Here is a 9,995-nt window from a genome sequence, read left to right as displayed (position 1 = left end):
CTGCCTAATAGAGTTACCAGTATGGTTACAAGGAGTTCAAGGGAATGTGCTGCATGAATTTATCTAACCACTCTGAGTCCATCCACAAAAAGATACAAAACATGCAGCAAAAATTACACAACCTAAAAGAAGAAGATAGTTGGGGCATTGACGAGTGGTTAAAAAGCCTAGGTCTTGGGAGATGGATTCAAACCGTTATTAAGTATGCTATTATGGTGTTAGGTATATTCTTGTGCTTAGCTTTATTGCTACCTTGCTTGATAACTTGCTTACAAAATTTTATTCAAAAGACTGTTAGCAAAACTTAGCATACCACTCTTTTAGCTCAAAAAGAAAACGGGGGAAGTGTAGAGAGCCTGGTGCAGGAATGGCTGGAAGAAAAAGGCCATAGTCAGATCAACTTAGTGAAACTAGCAAAGTGGGCCTCAGTCTCAGGGATACAGTGTCCTTGAGATAGGGAAGGCACGCAGAATTGAGAAAAACATGAATGCCGAAGTGCTTAGCTAAGCCGCACATCTAAACCAATGATGAGCTCAGATTTTGCACTATGCATGAGCTAATTAAGCACTGTACTTAAGCACCACTCTGCGTATCAATAAACGAGACTTTGCTGATGACCATATGGTGTCCGCGTCTCCCTTCTCCGACAGACGCCAACTGAGGCTTTTTCTCAGCCCTAAAATGGGGTTCTTCACCCTTCTTCTGGTCTAGCTCAGGTGTTAGGGTGATGGCTCCTGGGGCCCTTGCCTGATGGATGTAAATTAGATAACAAAAGAGGCTCTTTTCCCTGATGAAGTTGCAGGGTTTATTTCTCGTGGGTAGCTAGGGAAATAGGGAGAAAGAGAAAAAGAGATAAAGAAACAGAGGTCAGGGGGCACAGATCTTTTCTAGGGTCTGAAAAGGGGGGCTGGGAGAAATTGGATCCCAGACAGCCCTGTATGACCAGGAGGGGAGAGGGACGAAGCTACAGAGCATAGCAGGGGTCACGGAATGTACCATTTACAATGCATCTAGGAAATGCAACAGTCTTTCCTACCTGCTCGATCAGAGGCACATTAGAAGAGCAGTATGGACCTGAGGGGCAGATGCACATACCTTCACACACCTCGCAGTGGGACTGTGGTTAGAGCTGGAGGTTTGATACTCTTCCCAATAATTTGAGCCGTTAAAACAAAGCCAGAGGTAACAGGCCAAGTGAAAATACAACTCCAGGTTGCGGAAAGAGAATGTTACCTATCTGAACACCTACATAAATTCCCCATCATTCTCTTTGTTTAGGAGACCAAGCCAATGTCCGTGTAAATGAAAACAAGTGTGCATATTGATTTTTCTTGAATCAAGACTCAGCTTTATGTCCAAGTCAAAGGCAAATAAACCAGAAAGGCTCCGCTGAGCACAGTGCAGAACTAACATGGAAGACAGTAATTTGACCTCTTATGTAAGCAGTGTTTGCTGGGGCCTTCATGCTGGAGAACAGGAATCAATAACACGCACTCAATATGAATGCAAAGAGCAGAGTCTTTATTTTTAACAAAGAGATGATTATTATACATTTTCAGTGGTTACTTAGAGTTTGTTACAAAGAGTACGATTGGTTACACAAAAGACGTATATATGTTAATAGTAATTCTATTGGTTCATCTAAGATCTATCTTTCTACAGTCTAGTTATTGCCTAAGATACTCTTTGAAGTGGACATGGTATGTCAACTAAACAGGATCTTGCTTCCCCAGATGTCTTTTCCTTTGTTCTTGCTTATCTCAACGTTAAAAGTTATGATTTTGTTTTTCTCCTATAGTCACGCCAAGGACACTGTAACCTTGAACAGGCCTTTAACATAACTAAGGTAGTTTTCTATAGACAGGCTGCAAAGCCAGAGCTCCTACTAGGCCGCCAACATCTCCCCCTTTCTTTTCAAAAACAGCATTGGCAATACGTCGAATTTGAAAGGAAAAACACTGGATGATGCAAGGTCCCATACATAACACAATTACTACAATTAGTACAATAATAATTCCTATCTTAAGGATATCTTTTACCCTTGCAGAAATACCAAAAGACATTAACCCGTCATCAAGGGGGTTGTGATTGACAGTAATCTTCTTAGCGTGATCTTGAAGCCATTCTAGCTGCTGATGGATTGAATCACTATGATCGGACAAGTTAAAACAACACATTCCTTCAAAATCTTCACAGCCTTTACTTTGGGCCAACAAAAGGTAATCAATAGCTGCTCTGTTTTGAAGAATAGCTTGTCGGAGACTACTCATATCTTGAGCCATTTGGGACAGAACTTGTGTAGTGACATTGGCCTGTTTAGCTGTCCAGCACGCTAGGTATTCCTTGCCAGGCTCTATCTCCACAGATTAAATATAGACCTTGAGGTAGGGAAAGGGGCTTAGAAATGTCTAAGTAAATATGACCTGAACCCCACCCATAGGGGGATGATCCACAATATTCACTACTATTGTAAAACTTACGAGGGGTTAGCCAGACTTGTTTTTTAGATTCGTTAATGTTCCAACTAGTCTGCCCAAAATACACACATCCGGAGTGATTTGCTTTTCGGCTGTCTGGTAAATTTAACTCTTGAGGATCCCATGGCAGGGTTGTATTTAGAGATTTGAATATTTTTGCCAGGCAGTGACTGTTGTTTTTTACTTCTGAGCAATTGATAGGGGGTGCTATAGTGATTTCTTGTGGTTGTACCGGTGACCCAATGAGGCAAGTTTTAAATGGGTCAGTGGCTGCACTAAGATGTAAACAAAAATTTGTGTTACCAGTTTTGTTGGCCCAAGCAATCCAGAAGTTCTCTTGAGGGAGGTTGATTGATTGCGAAAAGCACTGGGTAAGAGTCAAACATAGTGTTAGTAGCTTAATTAGCATCATTATTGCTATGGATTTTGCAGGCAACAGTATATTGGCTAGATATAATAATAGTACACCAAGCAGTCTCAACTAGCTTTGTATAATTTAAAATATACCACGCATGCAATGTTAAATTCCTTTCTTCTATTGATTCAAATAGGCTTATAGCTTCACCAACAGTTAAGTCAGGCAGTTTTAACCACTTTCTAAGTGATTCTAAAGGTCTTACTGATTGGCGTTCCTGACATTCATTACATCCCAAAAAGCAAGTATAAATATCACTGGAGTTATACTCCCTTTTACAATTTCCACATAAGAAAGTTCCTAATTTCCATACTACACAACCGCAACTAGGAAATAATATTCTTGTATTCTAGACCTAAGATATTTCTGTACTAGTCTACGCAAATCAATCACATCTGGAAAGTCTGGGATATTAGGGTGTGTTCTTATTGGTTCCTTGAGAATAATGATTAGGATCGGGATGAGATCTTGCACTCTATTCATCCACCGTTGAATTTGGCTCCGTGTCTTCTCCAGTTTCCTCAATCTTTGATATCCAAGGCTTGACCCACTTGGCTGGGATCCAATTAGGTTTAGCACCTGTTAATACACAAGCATAACCCCGTCCCCATGTCAATAATTGGTGGGGACCAGTCCATTGTTGTGATTGGGGTTCCCATACAGATACTTGTATCTTATGAACAGTCAAAGATTCATCCTTGCAAAAATGCAGTGTAATGGGCAACATTTGGATTTTTAGCTCAGGACGTTCCATCCACATTTTCCAATTGTGGACATACAATGTTTTTGCTACGATTTCTTGTGGAGAGAGGGTGACATTCCCCTCCCTTTGTAAAGCAGAGAAAAGGTGTTTAAGGTCTTGATGTTTGCGTTCTACAATAGCTTGCCCAGTACTATTGTGAGGTACTCCTGTGACATGGGTAATGTTCCATCTAAGTAGGAACTCAAGTGAAGTAGAACTAACATAATTAGGACCGTTATCTGTTTTTATTTGTTGTGGGACACCAAGCACTGCAAAAGCTTCTAACCAGTGTCTGCAGGTTGCCTTACTTTTGGCGTTTATCATAGGCGTTGCCCATACTAGTCTGCTACAGGTATCAACAGTGACATGTACATGTTTAAAGCGTCCAAATGATGGCACGATTGTGACATCTGATTGAAACAATGTTCTAGGGTGGAGACCACGAGGGTTCACTCCTTGTAACTGGATTGGGGGTAGTTTTGCCCAATCAGGACAACATGCTATGATACCTCGTGCCTCTTGTTTTGTTAGATGGAATTCCTTCTGTAGGCTTAATGCTGACTGGTGAAAAAAGGCATGAGAGGCAACGGCAAGGTCAAAATTACTGAGTCCAATGGCTGGTGAGGATACGATTTGGTCAATTTTGGCGTTTCCTTCTGATAAAAACCCTGGTAGATTGAGACGGCTGTGGATATGTGTTGAGAAAAAGGCATGGTGCCTGATATTAATTACATTTACTAGAAGAACGAGTTCATGATAAATTAAGGAGTTTGAGATTCGACCTATTAATGCATCCTCAATTCTTTCCAAGATAGAGGCCACATACAAGGAATTGCTAAAGAGATTAATTTCTTGAAAGTCAAAGTGTTGAAAAGCTAAGGGTACAGCCTTGAGTTCAAGTAATTGTACTGATCCTTCCGGATGTTGGTAAACTACGACATCCCAGTTGCCATTTTTCCATATTGCATATCCGAACCTTTTGGTCCTTCCACTGGCATCAGTAAAAACAGGGATCGCATTGGGAATTGGCTTAGAGTTTCGCAATGTTTGACCTTTTAGTGGGAGGTTAGTGGAAAACAAGGCATGTGACGGATAATGATTATCAAGTTCTAAGCCAATAGTGGCTGTAGCGAATGTATACGATAGTGATTGCCATTCAGTGCAAAGAGACAAATTATTTATGGGCACATAAAGAGAAGATGCATCAACTCCAAAAACAGTACGCACTCATTGGCGTGCTTTCAGAATTAAGGATCCTAAATGATCAATACGTCTTGTAACAGAGGAAGTGGGGCTACATGCTAAAAACACCCATTCCAATAAGAAGAAAGTCTTGAATGATTCCTGCCCAATTATAGCAATTTGTTCAGTAGGGTAGTTAATGATATAATGGTTTATTGGTATGGTAGGATCAAACCTACAAGCAGTTGTACAATGCAACTTTTTAGCAATTATTTGCAGTGCTTGTTTCCCTTCTTGGGTTAATTCCCTTTTTGATGTGTTATGTTGTTTAATGTTAATTTTCCTTCTGTGTTCATGGTTCATCCCAGTTTCTTTCCCCTAAGTTAAGTGCATAATGGTTTTTCCCTTTCCCGCCCTTGTCCTAGTCAGTCATCCTAAACCCCTCCCCTTTATCTGGAACCTTCCCTGTCCTTCACCCTAAACCCTGCCCTACGGGATGTCAATCCTTTGTAGCCCCTCCCTTTGTTCTAGAAGTTTCTGTGTCAAGCATTCCCTCTTGTATTCATGATTGGTTATATTGTATGTATCCCCACCCTCGGTTTGCCTTATTGGCTCAATGTACCCCTTTCCCCACCTTCTGTACCTCCCCCCGTTAACCGTTATTGGCCAGAGTTTTGTGCCATCCCCTTGCTCCTCCCCCGTACTTAAGCCGGTGTAGAACCCATTCTAACTGCCTTTTGCGGTTCCCCCTCCCAACCTCCGGACTTGTTACCTTTTCCTTCAATAAATCCCTTCCCCCAGAACCGTAAAAGGTCTCTCCTGTGACTCTTTATCTCTCCCTGACGACTCGCGCAGGCGTAGCTGTTGCTACACCCCTGCTGGGGCTCACGGAGTGGTGCTGGGGAGGGGCCACTCACCGACGTAGGCTTCCCGGAGCTAGCCGGTAGCCCAGGTGAGGTGGGCAGTGGGTGGAAGAAACGTCACCTTTTAGCATTAATGTCCTTTGAACCTTGTAACAATTTTCTTAAAGGATCTAAGTCTTGATTTGAAATACCTGCCCATGCACGTATGCTTTGAATGTCTCCTAGAAGCTTTTGCACATCATTGACTGTTTCAATATTTGCATGTAAAGTTACCTTTTGAGGCACAAAGCGAGCTTGTGTTATTTTAAAGCCCAAGTAAGACCAAGGGTCGGAGAATTGCACCTTTTTTTCTGCCACTTTCAATCCCCACTTTTCTAATTCTAGCAATAATTCCTTTTGTTTTAAGTGGGGTAATGGAAATTCACTTGCGACTAAAATGTCATCCATATAATGATATGTTAGAAAATTTGGATTATTAAGTCTCCATTGATGTAAGGCTTGGTCTACAAACCATTGACAAATTGTAGGACTATTTTTCATACCTTGAGGGAGTACCACCCACTCATATCTTTTCATAGATGCACTGTGATTAATGGAGGGCACACTAAATGCAAATCGTTTGGTATCTCCAGGGTGCAACGGAATGCTAAAAAAGCAATCTTTGATATCAATAATAAACAGGTGATAGTTTTTTGGTAAACCACCTGGCGATGGCAAACCTGGTTGCAGAATTCCTAAAGAGTGCATTTGATTATTGACTGCCCTTAAGTCATGTAAAAATCTCCATTTTCCCGACTTTTTTTGTATAACAAAAACGGGGGTATTCCAGGGACTCATCGAAGGTTGTAAATGACCAAAGGCTAATTGTTCTTGTACTAATGAATGGAGATGCTCTAATTTATCTTTAGTGATGGGTCACTGAGCCACCCATACTGGTTGGTCAGATTTCCATGTTAGTTGTATAGTGGGTCGAGCACCTATCAGCTCAGTGGCCGCCCCTGAAAATGTTGGTTGGTTAAAATGACATTCCATTGACTAAGCGTGTCTCTACCAAGGATCCAAAGAGGAGTGTCTAGTACATAAGGTTTTACTACAGCCTTGTTTCCCTCTTTATCAGTAATTTCTACGAATTCCTGACTTTGTAAAGTACGGGTGGTTCCAGCAACTCCTAAGATTTGCTCATTTAAGAGTGTAGTGGGCCACTGCTGAGGCCAAGCAATTAGTGGTATTATGGTGATGTATGACCCAGTGTCTAGCATCATTGAATGTTCAAGCATTTCAGAATCATCGATATTATCAGAATACAATTTTACAGTTACTTGCCGGGTCGGTCTATCACTAGTCATGACTTGAGCAAAGGCAATTAAGGGTCCGGTACTACCAAAACCACCAGATCTTTGTGAATTAGTAGCTGTTGGAACCTGGGGAAGAAAAGGAACAAGTTGAGCAATTACACTACCTTGTGGAATGAACATTGGTGGGGAAAAGACTTTCACTACTATTCTGATAATACCACTATAATCAGCATCAATTACACCAGGTAAAACGAAAATGCTGTCTAAAGTGGCCGACGATCTCCCTAGCAATAATGCGGCCATACCGCCACCTAGTGGACCTTTGGTAGTACTATCGATGACGGTAACAGAATCATCAAAAATAGTCACGGAGTCTCTAGTTACCAAATAGACTCCAGCGCTCCTTTTTGTGGCGGGGAGCATGTTGTAGAGACAGCCATGGCTACTGAGGGGTTCTTTTTGTTCGCCACCCCCCCCCTTGCGGCTCATCTCGTTTCCCGCCAACGGTGTCCCATCCTTTTTAAATTTGGATCGGCATTCATTTGCCTTGTGGCCAAACTTTTCGCATCGGTGGCAAGTGCCAACAAATGATGTAGATGTGAGGTTCGTGTTGTTATTTTGTTGTTGTTTTACCAAACTTGAAGGACAATGCTTTCTAATATGTCCGGTATGACCGCAATTATAGCACGTATTGGGAGGGCCTTTGTCCCCGTTCCCTTGCTTGTGTGCTTGAGTAATGGCTGCAGCTAAAGCAGCAGCATGAATTCGAGCTTTGTCCTTTTCAATTTCTAAAGGGGCTCGTGAACATTGTTCAATCATTTGTATTATTGTCATACAAGCTGGTAATGCTGCTAATAATCGCTTGCAGGTGGCATTTGCATTTTGCATAGCTATTTCTTTTACTAAAGTATCTTTCATATCAGGAGGGACATCTGGTGCTACCTCTACTCCTTCTTTAATCCTGTCCACAAAAGACAAAAAGGATTCATCTTCCTTTTGCTGAATATGTAAATAAGGTTGTCTAGGCTTACCTACTTGGGGCAAGTTGTTAAAAGCTTCTAAAGCAGCAGACTTGCTTTGAGCTAAAATGCGAGCCCCTAACATTGCCTGTCTTTGTGGATGGATGAATTGACCATTTCCCATAAGCATATCTAGCGTGGCAAAGCGTAGAGGATCACCTTGCGGCAAATTGACATTATCTAATTGTTTAAGCTCCAATCTTTGTTGCCACTTTGCTAAAAATAACATATAACTAGTAGGTCCTAGTATAAGCTCAAACATAGCCTTAAGGTCGGCAGGGACGAGTTCTTGATATTTTAACAATGCTTCTACTTGCCGCCTTACCAAGCGATTATCAACACCGTAGTCCATTACAGATTTTTGAACCCTTGCTATCATTTGCCAGTCTAAGGGCTGCCAAGCATTATTACCACCAGTTCCTCGCACCACCGGAGCTGAGACAAACTGAAAATCTCCCGTCAACTCAGCATTTGTTACCACTCCTTTCCACCTCTTATTCATGTCAAAAGAAGGGTCTTTGGGGATGGAAGTTTTGTCAGGACCTTTCCCTGAGCCTCCCAAGCCTCCCAAGCCTCCCGAGCCTCCTGAGCCTCCTGAGCCTCCTTTGTTCCACCAACGCTGAAAAGAGTCATTAAAGGTAGTTAACAATCCCGTCCCTTCCTTTTCTGTAGAATGAGAAACATTTGTGTTTTCAATTTTGGAAAGCATTATTGGGGGTAAACCTTTAGATGTTAGAAATTGATTTGCAGTAGGCATATCCCACTCCCCTGCCTTAACCAAATTGATAATGTTCTGTCGGCGTTGAGATGTAGAAGTATTCGGTGCAGAAAAAGAATTTTCCTCTAAAGTTTTGAGGCTGGAGAGAATGGTGTTATGGGCCTTTTTATATGCGTCCCGAATCGTTTTACTTTTGGAACCCTTATCAAGCCGCTTCATTTCACCTAACAGTTCAAGCATGGTTTCGGTCTGCTTTTGCAGTGTTGACTGTAAATCATCCGCGTCCATTTCTGTTTCTTCGGGAAGAGGCACAGTCGCTGGGTCGAAAGTGGGAGGTGAGGGCAGATGTAACACGGGGTCAGTATTAGTAGGATTAGCGGGCACTACGCTCATTGTTACTGGGGGTGCCGTAGGTACCGAGGGTGCAGAGGGTGCCGTAGGTTCTGGGGGTGCAAAGGAAGTCACATTATGAACATCGGTAGGGTCCCAGGGTGGTATTAAATCATCATAGGGGCCACGGGCCGCAGGGGCTGACAACTACGCGGGTGGGACAGTAGCAGACTCTTGGGTGAGTTTACCAGCTACGGCAGTGACCATGGTCTGTGCTGCGAGTTCCAGCTCAATTTCAGCACCCATTTGTTCAATTAACATGCGCAGCTGCGGGTACTTAGGAGCTAAGGATTTTACATCCTTATTCCCAGCTTGTATAGCTTCCCACAAATCTGCCCCGACTTCTTGCCAAGTACTCTCTTTAAAAACATCGGTAGAGTCTTTTAAAAAAACACGATGTTTAGCCCAATACAGTAAATTCACGAGCGAAGACCGATCAACAGTCTCTCCTTACTTTTGGGCAAGTTTCATTAAGGCATCAACAGTAGCCTTCTCGATAGCTGATACCATGTTTCCCATCCCGCAAATTTTTTACAGCCGTCTAAGGCTCCGACTCACCGGTAGACAGTGGCCAGTCGCGCCTCTCTCGGACGCCCAGTCGCAACCTCTGCGGGAAGTCAACGTTCTCCTAGGCTGCACGCACAGAGACCCTCCACATAAAAGTTCGTCTGTTAAGCAGTCTGGCCCCTTCGGATCATCACGTGGGGGTCACCAAGATGCTGGGGTTTTCATGCTGGAGAACAGGAATCAATAACACGCACTCAATATGAATGCAAAGAGCAGAGTCTTTCTTTTTAACAGAGATGATTTTTATACGTTTTCAGTGGTTACTTAGAGTTTGTTACAAAGAGTACGATTGGTTACACAAAAGACGTATATATGTTAATAGTAATT

The 9,995-nt window shown here is 42.5% G+C and overlaps 1 protein-coding gene across 1 annotated transcript; it reads right to left on the bottom strand.

The window, feature by feature from the left end:
- Positions 1 to 805: 805 nt before the first annotated feature.
- LOC148220099 (endogenous retrovirus group K member 8 Gag polyprotein-like) lies at positions 806 to 9,611 on the bottom strand. Its single transcript, XM_088155779.1, has 4 exons — positions 9,556 to 9,611; positions 9,099 to 9,154; positions 7,421 to 8,542; positions 806 to 822 (listed from the first exon to the last, which is right to left on the bottom strand). The coding sequence occupies exons 1-4, from the start codon at positions 9,609 to 9,611 to the stop codon at positions 806 to 808; spliced, it is 1,251 nt and encodes a 416-aa protein (XP_088011905.1).
- Between the last annotated feature and the right edge of the window lie 384 nt (positions 9,612 to 9,995).

The sequence above is a fragment of the Sturnus vulgaris genome, chromosome W, assembly GCF_052056855.1.
Source record: "Sturnus vulgaris isolate bStuVul1 chromosome W, bStuVul1.hap1, whole genome shotgun sequence".
Lineage (NCBI taxonomy): Eukaryota > Metazoa > Chordata > Aves > Passeriformes > Sturnidae > Sturnus > Sturnus vulgaris.
The sequence above is the reverse complement of the archived record's forward strand: the minus strand, read 5'-3'. Positions and strand labels throughout refer to the sequence as shown.